The 23,732-nt window shown below is 39.1% G+C and overlaps 1 protein-coding gene across 1 annotated transcript; it reads left to right on the top strand.

Annotated features, from left to right (window-relative positions):
- Positions 1-868: 868 nt before the first annotated feature.
- On the top strand, positions 869-22,377 carry PWP1 (PWP1 homolog, endonuclein). Its single transcript, XM_030856161.2, has 15 exons — positions 869-1,088; positions 3,145-3,203; positions 3,340-3,524; positions 5,088-5,173; positions 5,274-5,370; positions 7,822-7,932; positions 8,708-8,838; positions 9,480-9,541; positions 15,523-15,619; positions 16,284-16,345; positions 17,581-17,692; positions 19,394-19,484; positions 19,577-19,698; positions 21,088-21,193; positions 22,025-22,377. Exons 1-15 carry the CDS (start codon positions 1,017-1,019, stop codon positions 22,132-22,134), a joined length of 1,503 nt encoding a protein of 500 aa, XP_030712021.1. The 5' UTR covers positions 869-1,016; the 3' UTR covers positions 22,135-22,377.
- The last annotated feature ends 1,355 nt before the right edge of the window (positions 22,378-23,732 follow it).

The raw sequence follows: 23,732 nt of genomic DNA, 5'->3' as shown, positions 1-23,732 counted from the left end.
GAGAGAGAGATGGAAGCTCAGAGAGGGCAAATGACCTGGACAGGGTCACACAGCCAAGAAAAAGTTCAAAACCTAGACCTTTATGCAATGCTAAGACTTTCCATTCTAAAGACATTTTCTAGTAGATGACTCTGACCTTAGCTGAGAAGCCTGACAGATTATAGCCAGCATGTAGAGTCACACTGCCTGGGTTAATATCCTAGCTACTTACTAGCTGTGTGACCTTGGGAAAGATAATGTTTCCCCATATGTAAAATGGGAGCAAGACCTTCCACACAGGGTTAAGAAGTAACCAAGTTAATATAAGGCACTTAAAACGCTATCAAGCACTTTGTGTTTGCTACTGCTAGCTACAACCACTACTGTATACTTAGTATATAAGTAACATCCAAGCATGTAATGAAATATAAAGGGCGGAAGTATCTCCTTGAAATGATAAATTCATTTCGGGGGAATTCCCTGGTGGTCCTAGGGTGAGGACTCAGCGCTTTCACTGCCAGAGCGGGTTCGATCCCCAGTTGGGGAATTAAGATCCCGCAAACCGCGCGTCTCGGCAGGAAAAGAAAAAAAGATAAATTCATTTTGGAGAAAGCTTTAAAAATAAACCTAAAACCTCTACCATTTGTCAGCTTTTAGGCTATGGAGGCAAAATAAAGGTCGGTGGAAATTTGCCTCTGATCCCTACAGTTCCATTTTCACTTATTTAGTCATTGCTTCCACGAAGCCTGCACACACCGTCACAGGTGTCCTGTAGAGCCCATTCACATCATCCCACACAGCAGATTCCTCGCCCAGCTGCTTCAGCTTCCAGCCCTTTCTCCACCCCTTTCCCGTTTAGGCGCCTTCGATTGACGTCAGAAACGGGCGCCGACGCCACAGGAAGCAGCGCCCCGCGCCTCTGCCCTGCCGAGGCGCCTCCTGGAGCCCGTTGGGGAGCGTGTGGACCCCAGCGCGGCGTGGCTTCGAGACCCGTTGGGGCCAAGTCTTCAGCTTGAGGCGTCGCTGCGCCGAGGACGATGAACCGCAGCCGCCAGGTGACGTGCGTGGCCTGGGTCCGCTGCGGCGTGGCCAAAGAGACGCCAGACAAGGTGAGGCCTGGTCGCTCCGAGGTAGGGGTAGCGGCCTCTTTGCAGCACCCTGAGTCAGCCCCACCTGGGGACCTGGACCCGGAACGCGCGGCCCTGACGCGGCTGGTGGGACTGACGGGGTGAGGCCCGCTGTGGCCTGTTTGTCGTGATTAGGGCTGCGGCTCCGAGGGTCTAGGGCTCCTGGGCCTGGGATCGGGGGCCCCGCCTCCTCACGGTCCTTTCCCCCAAGCCCAGCCCCACCCCCAGTTCGCAAACACGTGGACCTCACGGGCTGGAAGGGGGCGGGGTGTTGCTCGGAAGGGGAGCTCCCCCAGAGCCTTCCTGACGACACCACGTCGTCTCCCACCACCCCAGTGCGTTTCCAGGCATAAGGGGAAGAGGGGGCACATATGTGAAACTCCACTTTCCACTCCTCCGCTCGGCGTTTAGAGGAATAAACTGGATGAAAGTTGTGGTGTAGAAAAGCTGGTATGAAGACCACGGTGTCGTGAGGCTGGGAGTTGAATTAGGAATTTCTCGCAGTAGTCCAAGTGAGATGTTGATGTGGCAGTGGGGATGCGAGGTAAACGCGACACGTCATGAAGGGAAAGCCTACAGGAGTGAGAGGCTGAGTCTGTAGCAGAGGAGAAGATTAGTTAAGTTATTCAACAGATACGAAGCGCTTTCTCTGTACTAGGCATTGTTCGGTGTCCTGGGATAGGCATGAACAAAACAGGAAAAGTCCCTGCCTTTGTGGAGTTGATACGTGCATATATGATACTCTGTCCGTGGGAATAAATGCTATGAAACAAATAGGGACGGGGGAGTGTTTGTTTCAATGTTACTGAGCCAATTTCACCAGGGCACAGACTGTTTTGTTCACCAGTTTCTCCAGTGTTTGGCTCACAGTAGGCATTCAGTGCGGTATATGTAGAATAGGGACAGGAAACCATCTCAGATTAAAAGTTATTGAAGGAGGTAAGAGTTGTTGTTTAAAAGGAACATACAGCCTTTCAAATACTTGAAGACAGTGATTTCCAAACATGTCTACACATTGGAACCACTTGTGGAGCTTAAAAAATACCAGCTCCCAAGTGTTGTGATTTAATTAGCCTGGAGTAGAGCCTGAAATTGTTAAAAGATTCCCCCATGTGATTCTAATGTGCAGACAAATTTGGAACCATTGCTTGAAGAGTTTATAGGAAGAAGAGATTGAATTTATTCTACAAAGTCCCAGAAAGGAAAACTCAAATCAATAAGAGAAATTAGAAAAATAAGTATCTTTTGATTAAACTTAAGAACCTTTAGTTTCTGGAGCTAACAGTAGAATGTCATCACCCAAGAGGATTTCCACATTATTAAAGGCCTTTTAGCACAAACTGCATGATTGTTTGATTCATCATCTATCATCTACCATGGGCAGAAAACACAGTGACAAGGAGCTTACAGTTTAGCAGTGATACGGGCGTTTTTTAAAAGGTACTGAAGCATTGATTAGGTGAGGGAATGCCAGTTTTTAAGTGAAGAGAATGACTTCAGTTTCGAACAGGATGTCCAAGTGGAGAGTCTTATAGTTGGAAAAATGGACCTACAGTATACAGGGCTAGAGAAGGGAAAGTTTGGAGTAATCTGTTCAGAGATGGTGGTTTTAGTCTTGAGAATGAATGAGCTTTGCAAGGAAGTGACAGCGTAATGAGTGAATACTTGGCAGGGATACCAGGGGAAAGAGCAGAGGACCAAGGCAAGGGTGGTTTGTTTAGGAATATCCACAGGAAAAATGGGGAGAAGCGGCCAAGGAGTTGGGGTAAGTGGAAGAAAATGAGATGGGGTTTCATAGAAACCAGTTTATACAAGTCTGTCTTTTTTGAAAAAGACTGGAGAGGTAGACCGAACATGATTTTTTTTTAACAGTTTTAGGTGAGAAGGATCTTAATTTGTAAGGACCTGTGAAAACTCCATTTGACTTTTGATGTCTTTTGAAGCTATGTTTTATGTTAGTTTGTAAACTTCTTTTAAATTCAAAGGCTTAAAATGATTTCCTTAAATATATCATAATGAAATGTTTGGTCTTTTATAGGTAGAGCTTAGTAAAGAAGAAGTGAAACGTCTCATTGCTGAAGCAAAGGAAAAATTACAGTAAGTTTTGGGATGTTGACGCCTGTAGTAAAGTCCAGATGAAATGTAAATCTTAAACGATGACGACAAGGCGGTCTTGTTATTGAACGGTGCCTTTTGGGTGATCTTTTTACTTTTTATTTTTTCATTGTCCTAGAGAAGAAGGTGGCAGTGATGAAGAGGAGACAGGCGATCCTTCAGAAGATGGCATGCAGAGTGCCCGTACCCAGGCCCGACCTCAGGAGCCCCTGGAGGATGGCGACCCAGAGGATGACAGGACGCTGGATGATGATGAGCTGGCCGAGTACGCCTTAGATAAATATGATGAGGAAGGTGACCCAGGTTAGAATTCACCCACTTCTGCTGGTTTTTAATCACAAACTCAGTGCGTTAGATCATGCTTCTAGTGTTCCACCAAAGCTTTACTCTGAGAATCTGTTGTCCTTTATGTCAGTCAAATAATCGGGCTCAAGGAAGACAGCATGTTTCCTAAACTGATTTTAAAAAATCAGTTCAGCCCTCTAAGATCTAAAAAACGGGGCTTCCCTGGTGGCGCAGTGGTTGAGAGTCCACCTGCTGATGCGGGGGACGTGGGTTCATGCCCCGGTCCGGGAGGATCCCACGTGCTGCGGAGCGGCTGGGCCCGTGAGCCATGGCCGCTGAGCCTGTGCGTCTGGAGCCTGTGCTCCGTGACGGGAGAGGCCACAGCAGTGAGAGGCCCGCGTACCGCAAAAAAAAAAAAAAAAAAAAAAAAGATTTAAAAAACAAAAAAATATTAGTATGGTATGTTTTATTGCAAGTAGTGGTTTTGATAATCTGTAATTCATTTTTCTTTACCTGCAATGAGAGAGGAATTATTACCTCCATTTTACAGAAGAGAAAACAGGCTTCCAGAGATGAAATAACTTTGCCAGTATCATGCAGCTGGTGATTAATGGAGCTGAGGTTTGAACATTCTCTGGCTCTAAAGCCTTCATGCTTTTCAGTGTACTTCACTAGATGCAGGGGATAGTTTTTTCCATTGGACTCTGGGTTATGGGCCCCTCTGGGTTGGCTTCCATCCTACTAGGACAGAGGCCATGGGAATACAGAGAAAGAAGAGCTAACCAGCCTGGAGAAAAGCCATTCAGACACTGCTCCCTGATGCTCTCTATACCCTGCAGAGTATTGACTCTGTCTTTCTCATCCGGTAGAAATTCCCCTCTCTGTTGCCTGTCAGATGTTTAAGACGTATTAGCCCTGCCTCCTTAAAGTAGCTTCTCCTGAAAATTAAGAGTATCTTCCTTCTTCTGAGTTTCATGTTATTCGGGGTCTACTCTATGTCATCTTTGCAGACATGCCATAAAAGAATGCCATAAGTTTGGTGAAAAGGGCATGTAGGATCCTCTCTTTCAGATTCATTAGGCAAGTTAGCATATCAGTGGTTATGAGACATCTTGCAATAAAGAAACCTATTTACCTTTATGAGACTCAGTATTTTTCTATTTTATTTGACCGAGCAACCCTTACTTCATTGTGTTGATACCAGTGTTTTAGGGACTTACTTATTTCCAGGTCTGCGAGGCCACCTCTCTGTAGCACTTTTGAATAATGAGTACAAGGAGCAAACTAGAGGATCTGAGTAGAGTTCTAACATTTTCTAAAAGGGAGTTTCTTGGTTTGATTTGATTCTTTTAATGGAAGATTGTGTATTCCAAGACTATCAGATGTGCATTCCAGGGCCAAATATAAATGGCTTTTAAACTCCTGTTTATTATTATCCACTATTTCCTTTCCCAATTGTGGATGATCCAGTGTTAGTTATGAAATAGATGGTTGGATCTAAGTCTAAAGATGGGATGCCTCAGGAAAAATGCTTTTGTCAAAATGACTGTTCTATTCATTTTGTTTTATGAATTCTTACAGATACTGAAACTCTTGGTGAATCTCTTTTGGGTCTTACAGTCTATGGGAGTAATGATCAAGATCCTTATGTTACTCTGAAAGATACGGTAAATATCTATATGGCTTTTCTAATTATGCTCCTTAAGTGTTTGAAAAACCTTCCCAAATATCTGATTCTAGTCAATGACTTTTTCTTTCTCCACTTAGGAGCAGTACGAACGTGAAGATTTCTTGATTAAGCCCAATGACAATCTCATAGTTTGTGGCAGAGCTGAACAGGACCAGTGCAATTTAGAAGTACATGGTAAGTGGGATACATCGCTTACTAAAAAGTTTTCTACTTAAGTGATACTAAAATAACCATCATAGTAACTATTACGGATTTCTAAGCACCAGATCCTTCTGTATTTCATTTAAGTTGGTTACCTAGTTAAATCAGACTTCCTGGTTATTGTGCCTGGGCATGTGCAGTCCAATGTGTTAGTTTGGTACTTGACTTTACTTATGGAAATAGGTCACCTGGAAGGTTCTAACTGGGTTTTTAAAATCTTTTGTTTAAACATTTTTGCCAGTTTTTAACTTTTTCCCCTCAATGGAGAAAACTTGGAAGTAAAACTATTTTAAAATGCAAGAAAAAATTATAATCTCATTAGCGTAGGGTAACTTTTTACCCTGGCTCTTTACTCCAGTTTGCTTTCTGGCTGTTTTTTCTTTATGTGGCAAAGATTACACTCAATATAATTTATCCTGCTTTTTTTCAGAGTCATTTCAAATAGATCCCCTTTTGCAAAACATTTTATTCTTTTCATAAAACTTCAGCATAGAGGCCCACATTTTTCTTCAGAGACCAAAACATTTTGGTCACCTTCCTCGGTGCAGAGAATGTTTGCACTAAAGCCAGAGGTGAATACAGTTGAACCTTGAACAACACGGGGTTGAACTGCATAGATCCACTTATATGCAGACTTTTGTTAATAGTAAATACTACAGTACTACACGATGTGAGTTTGGTTGGGATACAGAGGGTGGACTATAAGTTATACAGGGATTTTCTCCTGTGCAGAGGGTCAGCATCCCTAACTTCTGCATTGTTCAAGGGTCAGCTGTACTTTGAATCTGAAGTAGGCAATGATTTGAATTTTTCTTTTTTATTGGAATTCTTAAATCAGATATTTCTTAATGTTGATATTTATTAATTCAACAAACATTAATGACTATTTTCTTAAAATAGACCTTTAAGATATCTGGAATATTCTGCCTCCATATTTTCCCTTTTTCTTTTTTTTGCCCCTTCCTGTGTGCACACGTCCTCAGACAGGTCCATTCGTGCCCAGATACTTTCCTTCCCCAACACTCTTCTGTTCATCTGTCTTAAAATTTTGAAGCTTTAAAGAGATTAATAGGCTAATGCCTTTTCTTATAGGAAACACAGTTTGAAAATTAAAACCCTTGGGTTTAATGTTTTACTCCATTTTTTAGCTTGAATTTCTTCAAGACTGCCCTCAGGAAGCCTATCAATCAGGCCATTTTTATTCCATGGCCCATTGTGATCTATTTATAAAGTCAAAAAGGCTTTAAATAGCAAATACGTCAATGTGAAGTTATTCTCCTAATTATCTTTGAACTATTTACATATTTCAAGTGTAAACCATGATGATGGAATTTTTAAAACACCAATTCTGATTTCAAAAAATTGCAACTATTACGGTTTGTCATCGTTGATTTTTATGCATTCTTATTTGAGAATTTACTGTAGTCATTCCTTTGAATCTCGTGAGCCTTAGACAGGAGCTGAGAAGTTGAAGTAAAGCAGTTGTATTCCTGCGTTGTTCTAGGTTAGGTCATTAATGATATATTTTACTTGGATTTGGTGTGAATCTCCAGATTACCTAGTGTATCTCTGTTCAAGAATAATTTCAAAATTGCACTCTAAATCTGAATAATAATCTGACTGGTTAAAAGAAGATTATTTTAAGGCATCATCATCATTTTTATTTAAAATGTAAGCTGAGTACATTGACCATAGTTGAGGTTCTTGCAGGGCCACAACCTAATCATTTTGAACACATTCTTATCATAACGTGATGTGATAGAGCATTACATGGAATCTGCTGATCCCAAGATCTGTCCCAGATGCAGTGGTCTGAAGAATTTTTTAAAAATCCTTAGCTTATCTTAACATTGCTTCTTTCTAGTAAAAAACATATTGGGGGAAATTTCTGACTACTTGGGCTCTATTTTTATCAGTGTTTCATTATATAATTTTTAAAAGGCTTCTTACTGATTTTAACAATAAATATTAAAGAAGCAATTTTTGACAGGCATTTAGACTTCTAAATATGAGTTATTTCTCTCCAGTGCTGATTTGTTCTTCTTTACTTATGACCAGATAGACCTTTAAAAGATAAAATAATAATGAAGTACTTCTTATGGAGACCTCGTTTGTTTTCTGTAATTGGTGAACCAGAAGGTAGGACCATTTTAGCCGGGGAGCATGCAGATGGAGTATTCAGGCAGATGTCAATTCTCTCTCAGCGTTCCTGTTCCCCTTTGGGACACACCAGGTGCTGGGAATATATTTGACATGAAAAATTTTTGCCTAGCAATAAATACTTTGGAATGTCTTTAATGTCATAAAATACGTCTCACTTTAAGCAAGTGTCTCCCATAGGTTTAAAAGGGAGAATCTTTTCTTTTGAGTGGGATATGATTTCTTATTCTGATGTAATAAATTCTCTTTTCCCAATCTTCTCAGTTTATAATCAAGAAGAAGATTCTTTTTATGTCCACCATGATATCCTGTTGTCTGCATACCCTTTGAGTGTGGAATGGCTGAATTTTGATCCTAGCCCAGATGATTCAACTGGTAATTAGAAAAGTTGAGATTGCTCAATGGTTCTACTCCTATGTGTTTTTCCTAGCCACATAAGTTACCTATTTTGTATGAATGTTTTCATAATTATTGATGTTTTATGAAGTTAATGTTATTTTATGAAGTTATATAGTTCTCCAAGCACAATCACTTAATTGTTTAGGGTCTGTGTGTCTCCAGACTTTGGACAGGCTAAGGAGGTTGCTGCTCCACTAGGCAGAAGGACAGGGCCTGGAAGCTTTCGGTCTGCAGAACTGTGTGAAGGTCTCCTAAAATCCCAAACCTATAAACTGGCATGGTGTGTCTGATGTTACCAGCTAGAGTTTAGTGCATGACCCTTTTCAGAAAACATCAAGGTAAACCAAAATGAAGAAAGAATTGGGCTCTCGTGTTAGTCCCTTTGGCCATAGCTGCACAGTACTAGTTGCCCCTGCATACTTCTTAACAAGGATAAAAACTGTTAATACTCATACCTTACATCTTGTTTGCAAAGCTTGTTCACATTCATGATATTGAAATTGTTATTCAAATTGTGGTCTGAGGACGGCAGCACAGCATTGCCATCACCTAGGAGCCAGTTAGAAATGCAGTTTTGGGGCCCCACCCAAGACCTGAAACTGAATCTGCATTTTAACAACATTCAGGTGGTGTACACACATACGAAAGTTTGAGAGAAACTGCTCTAAGCCATGACTCAGTTAATCTGAAGTGTAATGTATTTCATTAGGAGTTGTATTTTAAATCATAAGTATATCATCTCCTCCTGTAGGAAATTACATTGCTGTGGGAAACATGACCCCCGTTATTGAAGTGTGGGACCTTGATATAGTGGACTCTTTGGAGCCAGTCTTTACACTTGGAAGTAAGCTATCAAAAAAGAAGAAAAAGAAAGGAAAGAAGGTAAACAAGCTAATAGATATTTAAACTCTGATGACAAACAGGGAGAGGTTTGTGGGGCTGGGGACGGGGGATGGGAACATGCACTTTTTCAGTTAGACACTTCTGGTGAAATAGGACAGGTAATTACGAAGTTACTCTAGTTTCTAGTTTTGAAAAGCCCATCCAAAGAAAAATTGACTTCTGATTATATAAAACCTCCACTGGCACGTTATCCATCCTTACACAAAACAAATTACTCTTAAGGTTATGATCTTCCTTCATAGAGAGTAGCTGTTCACACTAAAATGCTATTTTTGAACTTTTAAAATATTTCTATTTAGCCTTGAGTACGTTGAATTCTAAATATCCATGTATTCCTGTAGCTTTGAAAACTGTCAGGTTTTTGGTGGGGGAGAGATGGGTGGGGTGAGGATTGACTTGTAGAATTGTAGCACCTAGGTTAAGAACTACTATAGTTTCTTCCCTGTAAAGAACATTTATCATGTCTCTCAAGTAAGAGGAGGAAAAGGTGTTTCTTTCCCTAGATATTTGGGCAAGTTTACTTAAAATCAAAATAAGGTTTAAAGAATCTTTCAAATTAATATACCAATATTATTTGGGGGTGTACTTTAATACCAAAAGTAATTAAACAATTATTACAGAATTCCTCAGCAGATGGGCATACCGATGCTGTCCTTGACCTTTCTTGGAATAAGCTGATCAGGTAAAAAATACCATTTGCAGGACTGGTAAAGACGGTAACTAGCGTGGTTTTACCTCCTGTCTACACTTATCTCTCTACATTATGAGTTTCACATCTTTGTGTCCATGTTTTATTTTCTTTTCCTGCAGTACAAGCTGCTGGAAGGCAGGAGCTCTGCTGTCTGTATCCTTGCACCCCCCAGCATCACCTGCCAGCTCTTCACTTAGTAGATGCTCATTACATATTTGGGGACCAAGTGCCCTCCTCCAACACCACTGAGAAAAAGCAGTATGTACTGCAGTGCCAGTGGTGCAGTAGAATTGTTTCTTCAGGGAAGACGTTTTTCTCACTTCATTTAGTTTTCACATCTCATCCACGTGTTCTTTATATATATATATATATATATATATATTTTTAAACTGGTAAAATATATGTAACATTATCATTTTAACCACGTTTAGGTATACAGTTCATTGGACATTTTTGCACGTTGTTGTGCAAAACGATCCACCATTCAACTCCAGAACCTTTTCATCTTCCAGAACTGAAACTATATGCCCATTAAACAGTAACTCCCCATTTCCTGCTCCCCCCCAGGCCCTAGTAACTACCGTTCTACTTTCTGTCTCTATGAGTTGACTCCTCCAGGTACCTCTTTTTTTTTTTAACATCTTTATTGGAGTATAATTGCTTTACAGTGGTGTGTTAGTTTCTGCTTTATAACAAAGTGAATCAGCTATACATGTACATACATTCCCATATCTCCTCCCTCTTGTCTCTCCCTGTTATAAGTGGAATCATACAGCATTTGTCCTCTTGTGACTGGCTTACTTCACTTAGCAAAAGTTGTAGCATGTGGCAGTATTTCCTTCCTTTTTAAGGCTGAATAATATTCCATTGTGCGTATATGCCATATTTTGTTTATCCATCTGTTGATGGACACCTGGGTTGCTTCCACCTCTTGGCTTTTGTGAATAATGCTGCTGTTATTGACACAGATATAAATAATGTGGGTTTATGTGCATCTGTTAGAGTCCCTGCTTTCAGTTCTTTTGAATATATAGCCAAAAATGGAATTGCTGGATCTAATGGTAGTTCTATGTTTACCTTTCTGAGGAACCACCATACTGTTTTCTACAGCAATTGCACCATTTACCTCCCCTCCAGCAGTGCACAAGGGTTCCAGTTTTTCCACATCCTCTCCATCACTTGATACCTTCTGTTTTTGTTATTGTTGTTTTCATAATAGCCATCCAAACAGGTGTGATGCAGTATCTCATTGCAGTTTTTTATATAAATTTATTTATTTATTTTTATTTATTTATTAGTTTTGGCTGTGTTGGGTCTTCATTGCTGTGCGTGGGCTTTCTCTAGTTGCCGCGAGCAGGGGCTACTCTTCGTTGTGGTGCGCAGGCTTCTCACTGCGGTGGCTTCTCTTGTTGCAGAGCATGGGCCCTAGAGTGTGAGGGCTTCAGTAGATGTGGCGCGTGGGCTCAGTAGTTGTGGCTTGTGGGCTCTAGAGTGCAGGCTCAGGAGTTGTAGCGCACGGGCTTAGTTGCTCTGCGGCATGTGGGATCTTCCCGGACTAGGGCTTGAATCCGTGTCCCCTGCATTGGCAGGCGGATTCTTAACCACTGCGCCACCAGGGAAGCTCTCATTGTAGTTTTGCTTTGCATTTCCTTAATGATTAGTGCTGTTGATCATCTTTTCAAGTACTTATTGGCCATTTTTATATATTCTTTGGAGAAATGTCTATCCAAGTCTTTTTGTCCATTTTTCAATTGGTTGTTTGGTTTTTTGTTTTTGAGTTGTGTGAGTTCTTTATATATTCTGAATGTTAATCTCTTATGAGATTTATGATTTGCCAATATTTTCCCCCATTCGATTGGTTGCCTTTAACTCTATTGAAGTGTCCTTTGATGCACAGAAGTTTTTCATTTTGATGTAGTACAGTTCATTTTTACTTTTGTTGCCTGTGCTTTTAGTATTATAGCCAAGAAATCATTGCCAAATCCATTGTCATGAAGATTTTCCCCTAAAAGTTTTATAGTTTTAGCTCTTAAGTCTTTGATCCATTTTGAGTTAATTTTTCTACACTGTGTAAGGTAAGGGTTCACCTTAATTCTTTTGCATGTCATCCACATATTTTTCATACTTATCCTTAAACAACAATTACTGCAAAGGGGCCATTTTCCTAATAGTGTAGTTGGTTTGAGGGGCTGCTAAGGCAAGGGAGGTAAGCATTAGGTTGAGTACAGCTTACTTAAGGGGGGTAAGAACAAACTGGATTACCCAGGGCACTTTTTTTTTTAAAGCATTTCTATTACACTGGACACTTTATAATTATGAGCATTCTAAGGAAGATCCCAGAGTGCTGGCTTAACTGAAGGATATCCTATCTTGTTTGTGTTCAGACCTCTTCAGAGTTACGACTATTTGGGGAAATGGACCTGAGAAAGTTGTTTAGGTTAGTATTTCCCAAACATAGCTGCAAATCAGAAACTTCTGGGTAACCCTTTAAGGTGCAAGTTCCCAGTCTCTAATCCCCCAAGATTGAGTCAGTTGTTCTGGAGCAGGGGCCCAAGAATCTGTTGGTGTTTTTGTTTTTATTTTCAAAGCTTCCCCAGATGAACCTCTTGCTGCCGGGCTACAGGCAGTTGTTTGGGTTTTGCTTGAATTGGCCCTGATCCTGACGAATGGGGGGATAAATAAGAGATCTAATAATGAGTGTACCATGCTTTTAGAAACCCAATTTTATATATAAATTCTTATATAGCAACTGTTACTTTGAGCAACTGAAAGTTCTTTCTAATGGAACAACCTCTTGTCAGTATTCCAACTGACTCATCAATTCCTTTCCCCAGCCACAATTCCCTAGTTCCATTTAGACCCTTATCAGCACCTGTACTCCCTTCCATCCCCATCTGCACTCACATCTCTTTGACTTCAGTGCCACAGATTTCTTTGCTCCTTCACTCTCCTTTCTCTATCTTATTTTAGATCTTCGTTCTCCTTTCCCCTTTCTTTACTGAAAAGGTGCAGTATGCTTTAAAATATGTCCCATACTCCAGTGCACAGAGTTTAGGATTATGGTGAGGAATAACATGTTGACCTTGTTACTGGTGGGGCCCTTGGTTTCTAGTAAAATCCTCCCAGGAAAAAAAAAATGCATGTTCTCTGCTAATTCATACTCTTGTTGGAGTGCTCTTCTTGCGGTTGTAGTGTTCAGAAGTTTTGTTTTTGTTTTTTTCGCCTCATACAATAAGAACTTTAATGTGGGAGGAATCTCAGATATTTTTGGAATGACTGGGATGAAAAATGTACTGTGGAATTTTAACTTTTTGCTGTTGGGAGACATAGAATATAAATAAACTAGTTACTGGGAATTTAAATTAATATTTAATTTATAAAATGCTAAGGACTTAAAACATTGTGACCTGTATGTGGGACTTAATGGTAGAAAAAAGCTAGCATGACCTGAATATACATGATCCTCCTCAGAGACCTTGCATATATCACCGAAATGTGAGTTACAAAACTGAAAGTAGTTTGTATAATGGAAGTAATTTATTGAGGAAATAATATCTGAAAATGGTCCATCAGCATTTTATTTCAACAGTATATTGGTTTTCTGAACAAAAACATTACTGTCACTAATGGCCTAATTTTGTGTTGAACCATGTTAAAGTTCGATGTTGAAGAATGAGCTTTCAATTTCAGGAGTATCTGTATTTTTAGGAGGCAGCTAACATTTATCAAGGGCCTGCTATGTCCCAGTTACTCAGCCAGGTTCTTGCATAGCAGCTCTTTGAGGTTGGTTGTTTCATTCTCGTTGGCAGGCAAGTGGCAGCACCAAGACTCCATTTCAGGTTTTCTGGGCCCTAAAGCCTGTGTTCCGCTGTAGAACTACATTATTAGCGCTTGATCCCTAAGAGGTAGACATATTGGGTTTTTTCTGTTAATAGCATTTAATGCTCTTTTTTAAGGAAGAAAAAAAAACAGTTGAGATGTAATTCATAATATATGACCTAAGGGCTTTCCTGGTGGCGCAGTGGTTGAGAGTCCGCCTGCCGATGCAGGGGACACGGGTTCGTGCCCCAGTCCGGGAAGATCCCACGTGCCGCGGAGTGGCTGGGCCCGTAAGCCATGGCCGCTGAGCCTGCACGTCCGGAGCCTGAGCTCCGCAACCGGAGAGGCCACAACAGTGAGAGGCCCGCGTACCGCAAAAAACAAACAAACAAACAATATATGACCTAGCAAGTACACGTCATAAAATCCACTCTTTTAAAGTATATAATTCAGTAGTTTTCAGTATATTCACAAAGTTATGCAGCCGTCACCACTGTCTAATTCCATAACATTTTCATCAGTCCAAAAACCATGCCATACCCATTAGCAGTCACTCCTCGTTCTCCTGTCCCTCCAGCCCCTGGTAGCTACTCATATGATTTCTGTCTCTGTGGATTTGCCTATTCTGGACATTTCCTAGAAATGGAATCATATAATACGTGGCCGTATGTATCTGGCTTCTGTCACTTAGCATAATGTTTTCAAGGTCTATCCATGTTGCAGTGTCTATCAGTACCTCATTTTCTATTGCTGAATAATATTCTCTTGTATGGATATACCACATTTTGTGTATCCATTCACCAGTTAATGGACATTTAGTTTGTTTTTGCCTATTATGAATAATGCTGCTGTGAACATTCATGAACAAGTTTTTGCATGGACATATGTTTTCATTTTCTTGGATACACACCTAAGAGTTTAATTGCTAGGTCATGTGGTAGTGTCTCTACCATTTACATTCCCACCAGCAATGTAGGGGGGGGTTCCAGTTTCTCTACATCTTGCTAGCGCTTGTCTTATCTTTTTCATTATAGAGATCCTGTATGAAGTGGTCTCCCATTTTTTTTGATTTTCATTTCCTTAATGACTAATGGTGTTGAGCATCTTTTCACATGCTCATTGGTCATTTGTATATCTTCTTTGGAGAAATGTCTGTTCAGATCCTTTGCCCATCTTCTGATTGGGTTTGTCTGTTTATTTTTTGGTTGAGAGTTCTTTATGTATTCTAGATACAAGCACTTTATCACATATATGATTTACAAATATTTTCTCCAGTGGGTTGTTTTTTCACTTTCTTGGTAGTCTTATTTGCATCACAAAAGTTTTTCATGCTGATGATATCCAGTTTCTTTCTTTTGTTTTTGCTTTTGGTGTCATATCTAAGACCATTGCCTAACCCATTGTCATGAAGATTTATACCTGGGGTATTTGGGGTTTTTTTTTTTTTTGAGTGCTTTAGAGTTTTAGCTGTTATCTGTGATCTATTTTGAATCCCTTTTTGTGTATAGTGTGAGGTGGGGCTCTGTCTTCATTTTTTTGCTGTAGAATATCCAGTTGACCCTGAGTCATTTGTTGAAGATACTGTTTTTTTCCCCATTGAACTAAGCATAAATACTCTTGGCACCCTTGTCAAAAACCAGTGAACATAACATAAATTTGAGGGTTTAATTCTGGACTTTTCTATTCTGTATGTCTGTCCTATGCCAGTACCACATTGTTACGATTACTGTTGTTTTTCAGTCAGTTTTGAAATCAGGAACTGTGAACTTTTCAACTTGCTCTCCTTTTTTCAAGATTTTTTTGACTAGTCTGGGTCCCTTGCATTTCCATATCAATTTTTAAAACCAGCATTCAGTTTTCTGCAAAAGGGTCAGCTGGGATTGTGGTTGAATCTATGAATCAGTCTGTAGTTGGCAATATTTCTGTCTTAATGTTAAGCCTTCCAGTCCGTGAGCATGAAATGACCTTCCATTAATTTAGATACTCTTTAATTTCCTTCAACAATCTTTGTTTTAAGTATATTAAAAATCTTACTTTTCTTTTGTTAAATTTATTCCTAAGTATTTTATTCTTTTTGATGGTATTGTAAATGGAATTCTTACATGTAATCCTCTTGATTTTTAAAAGATTACCTGATTTGTATCCTTTCTCAGAAATGTGCTGGCCAGTGCATCAGCTGATAACACTGTTATTCTGTGGGATATGTCCTTGGGGAAACCAGCAGCCAGCCTTGCCGTACATACAGACAAGGTATGGTGATTTAATGGATAAAAGGGATTCTAAAAAATCTGAGACATATATTGACTACAAATAATCCCAAACATTTATATATGGCTTTTTGTGAATTACACAGTGCTGTGACATGCTATCTCACTGGATCCTTCACAGAGCCCTTCGTGATAGTTATAATTACCCACCTGAGAGATGCAGAAATGGGTGCAGAAAGGTGAAGTGACTAGGAACATTAGTGCTTTGCAGCATTTTTACAGAGGCTCCTAAAAAGGGATGAAGGGGTATCAGTCACCAAATGGGGTTAAAGAATTTAACAGATGTTACTACAGAACCCAGGGATCTAATGTGCTAATGTACATTGTGAAACTTCCGGAACGTGTGGAGTTGCCCAGTAAGTTTGACAGCTCCCATTTTTTCTTCTGATTATAGTTTAGCATGAGGGACATAGGTATACTGCCAAGCACAGTTTGGGTGGTGCTGCATTGTGTCTCTTGTCAGCCTTTATTCAGAAGTATGTTTTGTCCTTTTGATTATGCAGTACATTTACATTTCTTTAAATAGTACTACATTTCAAAGGGAAAAACCTGTAGAAACACTGCCAGATTGAGTCTCACCAAGTATAAGGCAGTTTTACCAAACCAAAACAAACATTGATCTATTCATTTATGTTTCTTCTTTTTAGGTCCAGACTCTCCAGTTTCATCCATTTGAAGCACAGACTCTGATTTCTGGATCATATGATAAGTAAGAAAGCATTTCAGGAATTATTGCTGTCGTTTTTATCCTCTTGAACTAATTCAGAAAGTGTCGCTTGATGCTCAGGTAGAATTTATTACTGAGGCTTCTGTGTGTTTAAATTTGTAGGACTACTTACTTGTCCTTTCAACTTGATCCTTTCAATCTGCAAGGGAATATGGTTCTGTTATAATGTAGTTCCTAACTAGCAACTACTTTGATTTTTTTAGCGGGTGTATGAGTTAGACATTGCTGTGAAATAAGCCATCCCAAAATTCAGTGACTTAAAGCAGTGAACATTTATTTCTTATCACCTGCAGGGTTGAGCTAATCGAGGCTAGATTCAACTGGTAGCTCTGCTAATCTTGGCTTGTTCAGGCTGGGCCTGGAGACCTGGCTCTCCTTCCTCGTGTTTCACATCTTCCTGGGACCAGCGGGCTGGCCCACACGTGTTGCCATAGCAAGGTCAGGAGTACAAGCAGAGACACCAAGGCCTCTTAAGACCTGGGCTCAGACCTAATACACGTCTGTCTTACTCTTGGCCAAAATAGACATCACATGGAGTGGGAAATGAACTCTGCCTTTAGGGGAGGAACTGTCAGATCACTGACAGAGGGCATGGATGTAGGGAGAGGTGAAGAACTGGGACCACTATGGTCAACCACAGGGGGGTTTCCAGTCATATGTGTGCTTTTTACAGATTGGGTCTGAAGGTAGGAGAGGTAGCTAGTAGAAACAGAAACCAACTTGCAGTCTTTATTTTGATTCCTTACCCTTTTGAAGAGTCCTATATTTACATTTTTTAGTTGGGATTCATGCAAAAATTGCAAAAGTCTATTTATCAGTTCCCCCAACACAGTAGCCTGCTTGTAAAGAGTAAATGTGGCTGAGATGTGAGTTATCTGGCTCTGAGCACTACTGGGGAAGGGGAAATTAGAAATTGTCCCATTCTTTTGGAAATAGAGAGGATTCATCTTGGAAGTAAAGGATTCAGTCTGGGGGAGGTCAAGGCCACTGTGACATCCAGAGCTACCAGTGTCTTCAAGTGACAGGACCAGAGTCCACCAATTAGTAAAAATCAACTCTTCTACTTTTAGATGAGTTGATTTTTCTACTTAAAATAGGCTTTAAATAATTGGATCTTGATTTCATGGTGTTGTTTTATTACCATTTCATTAAAAATAAATTAAAACATACAGGAAAACTGAACCCTTAAAACCCTAACTTTGCCTGAACACATCCAGGTCGGTGGCTTTGTATGACTGCCGAAGTCCAGAGGAAAGCCATCGAATGTGGCGATTCAGTGGGCAGATCGAGAGAGTGACTTGGAATCACTTTTCACCTTGTCATTTTTTGGTAAGAGTGTGCATATCACTGTTCGTTTATCAGGTTATTAATGACTTTTTTTCTTTACTTCCATTGTAGAGAGAATCTCTGAAAAGCTTTTTCTGTATTAACTGTGAAGTATTTGGGTTTGGGTTTTCTTTGAAAACAAAAATATATTTTTAATAAGAGAACAGTGGATTTGCCACAAAAAGACAGTAAACATGTAAATGATTTTGCTAATTTCCAATCATTCCAAAGTGTCACATTTTATTAGTTGTAATTAGTTGATCATTTTAAAATTACTTTGAAATACTAAGCATGACTAATATTCTTTTTATGTTTTTTAATGGTTAAAGCAGTCCAAAAAAAGATTCCTTTATTTATATATTAGTACTTAAATGGAGCTCCAGTGATGCAAATGCTAGCCTATTTAACTAATATAGCACTTAATATACCACCATCTCCCAGATAGAAAGTTTACGATCATTTTGTAAATACCCTTAATATCTGTAGGATAACAGTTTTCCATGTAGGATCCAAAGATGCCACTGACATTTCAATCCATGGAAAAATAAAATCCCAGCTTTTATCCAGAAGGGAAGATTAATTAGAGAAATTGTGATACATCCATATATTGCCTGATTTTCCTAAAGCAAATACATAGTGCTTTGTAAATGAGGAAAGGAATTCTTTAAAAAAACAGCTTTCTTAAAATATGTGAACAATTTTAATAAGTTTCCTGCACTTGTGGGAACATTTAATCTCCTCTGTGTGGAGTTGCATGCAGTTCCCAGCTGAGCTCCCTTAAGCCAGATTTCATCTTACAGTTACCAGGAGTGAAGTCCCCGTTATATTTGAATGTTGTACTGTACTTTGGCTCTCACAGGCAGGCACACATATTTCCTGAGGTTATTTGCTAACAAATGGTTATCAGTACTAAAGTCACAAATATTTAGGGAAATGGAAAGTAATCAAAATGGCTTACCTCTTTCCCTCCAGTCTCAAAGGATGGGATCTCCCTCTTCTGTTTTTATGCCCATCTGCAGCTCCACCTTCAAGACTGCATCAGTTGTCCTTTTTTTCCCCTCCCTTCTTCCTGTCCTGGCTATTGCCCTTGGCCTGTATATAGGCTCAAGTTTCTGTCTCCTGTCCTTGACTAGGTCTCTTAATTCCTTCAAAATTTTCTCTTCCTTTCTTCAAAGTGGAACTGTAATCTGCCTTTCAGTCCTTATCTGATTAAATCTCTGCCAAAATATTGACAGCATTGTCACTCCTTTCTTCAGAACCCCTCTTTCCTTGGCTTCTTTAACACTGTTATTCCCTCCTCCCTCTTTGATTCTTACTTCTGTGAGCTCCTCCTCAGCCTCTACCGTAAGTGGCTGTGCTCTCCAGGTCTCTGTCCTCAACACAGTGCTGTTAATTATACACTCCCAGGGTGTATCCCCTCTGTTCTCAATGGATGTAACTTCTGCCTCTGTGCTTCCATATCTCTGCAGTCTGTATCACTACCACAGCTTCATACTCATATCCAACTGCCTAATAGACATGTCAGCTAAACTAGTCCTTGTAAGAACCAACTCGACTTAAATTCTTTATGTCCACGTTAATTTGTAATAAGCTCTTCAGGTAAGTCAGGTACATAGCTGATTTTCACAATGATTTATACTGTTTACCCATTGCTAAATTTTATTGTCATGTAATATTACCTTGCCCATCTTTTACTCTTTCCAGGCCAGTACAGATGACGGCTTTGTATATAATTTGGATGCACGTTCAGATAAGCCAATTTTTACACTTAATGCACACAACGATGAAATCTCTGGTGAGCAAGAATACTGTTTCTTTCGTCTCTATTAACTTATGATGAAGTGAATTTATTTCAAAGTGAGAGTCTCTGAACTTATCTTCCTCTAGGTCTTGATCTAAGTAGTCAAATCAAGGGCTGTCTTGTGACTGCATCAGCGGACAAGTATGTGAAGATCTGGGACATATTAGGAGATAGGCCAAGCCTAGTTCACTCTAGGGACATGAAAATGGTAAGAATATCCCTGGGCATCTTGGTTTTTTTGTTTCTGATCTGTCGTTTGTCTTTCTCTAGGAATCATTGCACTAAAGAATATGGATTTGTTGGGAGGTTAATTTGGGGCTTAGTCAAATTTGTGGAAGTTTTATAACTTAGGACACTTTGGGGAGAAATCAATGACTAGCTGGTTCCTTTTCCAACTCACATGATTAACAGTTGCTGGGAAAAACAAGGATGATGAGGGGGTGGTTTTCAAGGACACAAGTGGAATGGCCACATTTTTTTTTTTAACTTTTTATTTTATATTGGAGTACAGTTGATTAACAATGTTAGTTTCAGGTATACAGTAAAGTGATTCAGTTATACATACACATGTATCTGTTCTTTTTCAAATTCTTTTCCCATTTAGGTTGTTACATAACACTGAGCAGAGTTCCCTGTGCTATACAGTAGGTTCTTGTTGGTTATCCATATTAAATATAGCACTGTGTACATGTCAACCCAAATTCCCTAACTATCCCTCTCCCCCTTTCCCCCCAGGTAACCATAAGTTCCACAATTTTTTAACCTTAAAATCAGGACCATCCCAGGAAATCTTGAACCTTTATAGGGCACCATAGTGGTTGAGGTCAGTTTATCACCTACTTCTTTGTATAACTAGTTCTTACTACACTGATTACTACATAGTAGCAAGAGTTTTAGAAGTAACTGGAATTCAATAATTCATTCATCAAATATTTATTGAGCATATACTGTATGCCAGGCACTAAATTATAAAATTTAAATTGCAGACACAGAACACTGCACACAGCTGTTTAAAATTGTATATATGTATGTATATATATAAATATAAATATTTGTGGAAAGGCAGGTTACAGAGCAGTTTTTATAGCATCATTCCATGCATATATTTAAATACTTAAGTCTTTGAATGCTTATATTTAAATCTAGAAGACCCTGTCCCAAAACATGAACAGCTGGTTATCTCAGAGTGATTTTTATACTTTTTGTATTTTCTATGATGCAAATGTTGTAATAGAGTTAAAAATTTTAAATGATTGAATAATGACATCTGGTATCAGCATCATTATGGGAATATTTAGCAGATTAGATTAATTAGGAGGTCCCTATTAGAATGACAATGGAGATGAGAGACCTGAGTGCTCAGAGCATACACCTGTCCTCCCGGAATGTCCATCATGCTGAACTTGTCCAGCTTTGTATTGTAGAGATAGCCCTTCCAACTTGACTGTGAACTACCTTTGCAAGAGCCTTGAAAGAGATTCTGGTGAGTTGGTTTTGAGTAACCATTCCAATCATAGGTTCTTGTAGACAGGAGTAGGGATCAAGATTAGAGCTTTCTGGAAAGACTGAAATCACTGACTTTGTATTCTCTTCTCAGGGAGTTCTCTTCTGTTCTTCCTGTTGCCCTGATTTACCATTTATTTATGCTTTTGGAGGTCAGAAAGAAGGGCTTCGGGTCTGGGATATAAGCACAATCTCTTCAGGTAAGAATCTTAATTTCCTGCTTTTTCTGGATGAGTTCTATAAGAGCTAAAGTAGTAGAATCTGTGGTTTGAATACATTAAGGAGATAACAAAGATGGATCCAGTGTTCATCCTCTAGTACAGTCTGCTTAGGAAACAGATAAGATCAAATTGTAATTTGGAAATGTTCATGTTCACAAATAAATTTGTCTTCACACTTTAAATGTAGATAATTTTTAAATATCTTTATGACAAAATTTGAATTTTAAAAACGAAAGATTTTATTGGAAAGCTGGAAGGATATATAGTGTGGTCTCAAAGAATGGCCCTCCTCTTCCCAGTTCCCAGTGTGAATAAGTCTGCCTTTTTTCAACTACTTCCTAGAAAATCCAGCTTTCCTGAAGGGGCCACTCTGTTCCCTTCTATTACTTACTGATTCTTCCCTCCACTGGGGTCCTAAATCCACAAAGTTCTATTCTGATCATGATACAGAGAAAGATGAAGGTAGGAAACAATCAGAAGTACAATAAGGGAAGGATAGAGTCACTGTTATAAGGGCTTGGACATCTGTTATCAAGGTGGATTTGATAAATCCAGGACAAGGCAAAGAAAGTATTAAAAAAAGGAGGACCAATTTAAAACATAGTTAAAACTTCAGAACATTATCTTGGACTTTTGAGCTGGTTACTTACCCATTTATAAAGTGCTAAATATATATTTTTCAAAACAAAATCTCCACCACAGGGTAGATAGAGAACCTCATTGCTCATGTCTACATTTTAGTCTCTTTTTATATTATAGGGTCTTAGTTTTCTGATCTGGTAGCTTCTTAACCATTTATTTATGTTTTAGTAAATGAAGCATTTGGAAGACGAGAGAGGCTTGTTCTCAGCAATACAAGAAATTCATCTGTTAGTGGCCCTTTTGGGAGCAGGAGCTCAGCAACACCAATGGAGTCTTAATGAAGAGCATACAGTTTCCTGTTTTATTTACCCTAACTCAGTTTTTTAAAGCTGGCCTAAAGATGTTCCCTGCTGCAGCCATCAAAATGACTGAAACAAAATTGCCTGACATTCCTCTCTGCAGCTGTGGTGGCAGCACAAACAAACAGGGCTGGTCTTTGTACTAACCTTTCAAGCATGTGGTATATAGGGCTCCACTTGCATTTCTTGAAAGGGATAATAAAAAAGGTTTTTTAAAAATAATTCCTTAAGTATGCCATCTGTCACAGGTAGTCTAGGTTTGTAAAATAAGTAGTACTTCATAGAATTTTAAGAGGAAAATCCTCTAATCTTAAAAGATGGGTAAACCCAGGCCTGGAAAAGTGGTAATTAGGCCAAGATTGCACAGGCAGGTCCCTCTGGGACTACACTTCAATGAGTGCTCATGACTTAGAAATGTTCTTAGTGCTACTCTCTTAAAAGTGGCATATGCCTTTTTTTGTCCATAGCATTAGTATTCAGTGTTACCAAACAAAAGAGGCATTACATAATGATAGTCCAACAAGAGGATATAACATTTGTAAATAAATATTTAGGTACCCTTATGTTGGGTGAATAAATAAAGCAAATGGTAAAAGAGCTAAAAGGAGAAGTAGCAATACAATTACTAGTAGGAGACTTTAGTACCCTACTTTCACCAATGGGTAAGCTCATTCAGACAGAAAATAAGGAAACATCAGCCTTAAACGACACACTATAGACCAGATGGACTCAGACATATATAGAATATTCCACCCAAAGCAAGAGAATACACATTCTTCTCAAGCACACATGGAATATTCTCCAGGATAGATCATATGTTACACCACAAATATGAGTCTCAATAAATTTAAGAAGACTAAAATCATATAAAGCATCTTTTCTAACTACAGTTATGAAACTAGACATGTTACAAGAAGAAAATTGGAAAATTTCACAAATGTGAGGATTAAACAACATCCTATTGAACAACTAATGTGTCAAATCAAAAGAAAAGAACAATGAAAATGGAAATACAACATACCATAATTTATGGGATGCAGCAAGGGTAGTTCTAAGAGGAAAGTTCTTAGCAATGCCTACCATCATGAAACAAAGATATCAAACAAATGACCTCACTTTACACCTCAAGGAACTAGAAAAAGAACAAAGCCCAAAGTTAGTAGCCAGAAGGAAAAAGATCATGGAAATAAATGGAATAGAGGCTAAAAAGACAACAGAAAAGATGAAACCAAGAGCTACTTTTCAAAAAGATAAAACTGACTCAGTAAGGGAAAAAAAAAGAGATGAGGACTTAAAATCAGAACTGAAAGGGGAAATGTTATACCTCAATACCCCAGAAATATAAAGGATCATAAGAGACTACTATGAGCACCGTACATCAACAAATTGGACAACTACCAAGACTGAATCACGAAGAAATAGAAAATCTGAACACACCAATTACTAGTAAGAATGTTGAGTCAGTAACCAAAACCCTTCCAGTAAAGTCCAGGACCAGATGTCTTCAATGGTGAATTATACCAAAGTTAATACCAATCCTCAAACTCTTCCAAAAAATATAAGTGGAGGGAATACTT

Source organism: Globicephala melas, chromosome 10, assembly GCF_963455315.2.
Source record: "Globicephala melas chromosome 10, mGloMel1.2, whole genome shotgun sequence".
Taxonomy (NCBI): Eukaryota; Metazoa; Chordata; class Mammalia; order Artiodactyla; family Delphinidae; genus Globicephala; species Globicephala melas.
This window is presented reverse-complemented; position numbering and strand designations above follow the sequence as displayed.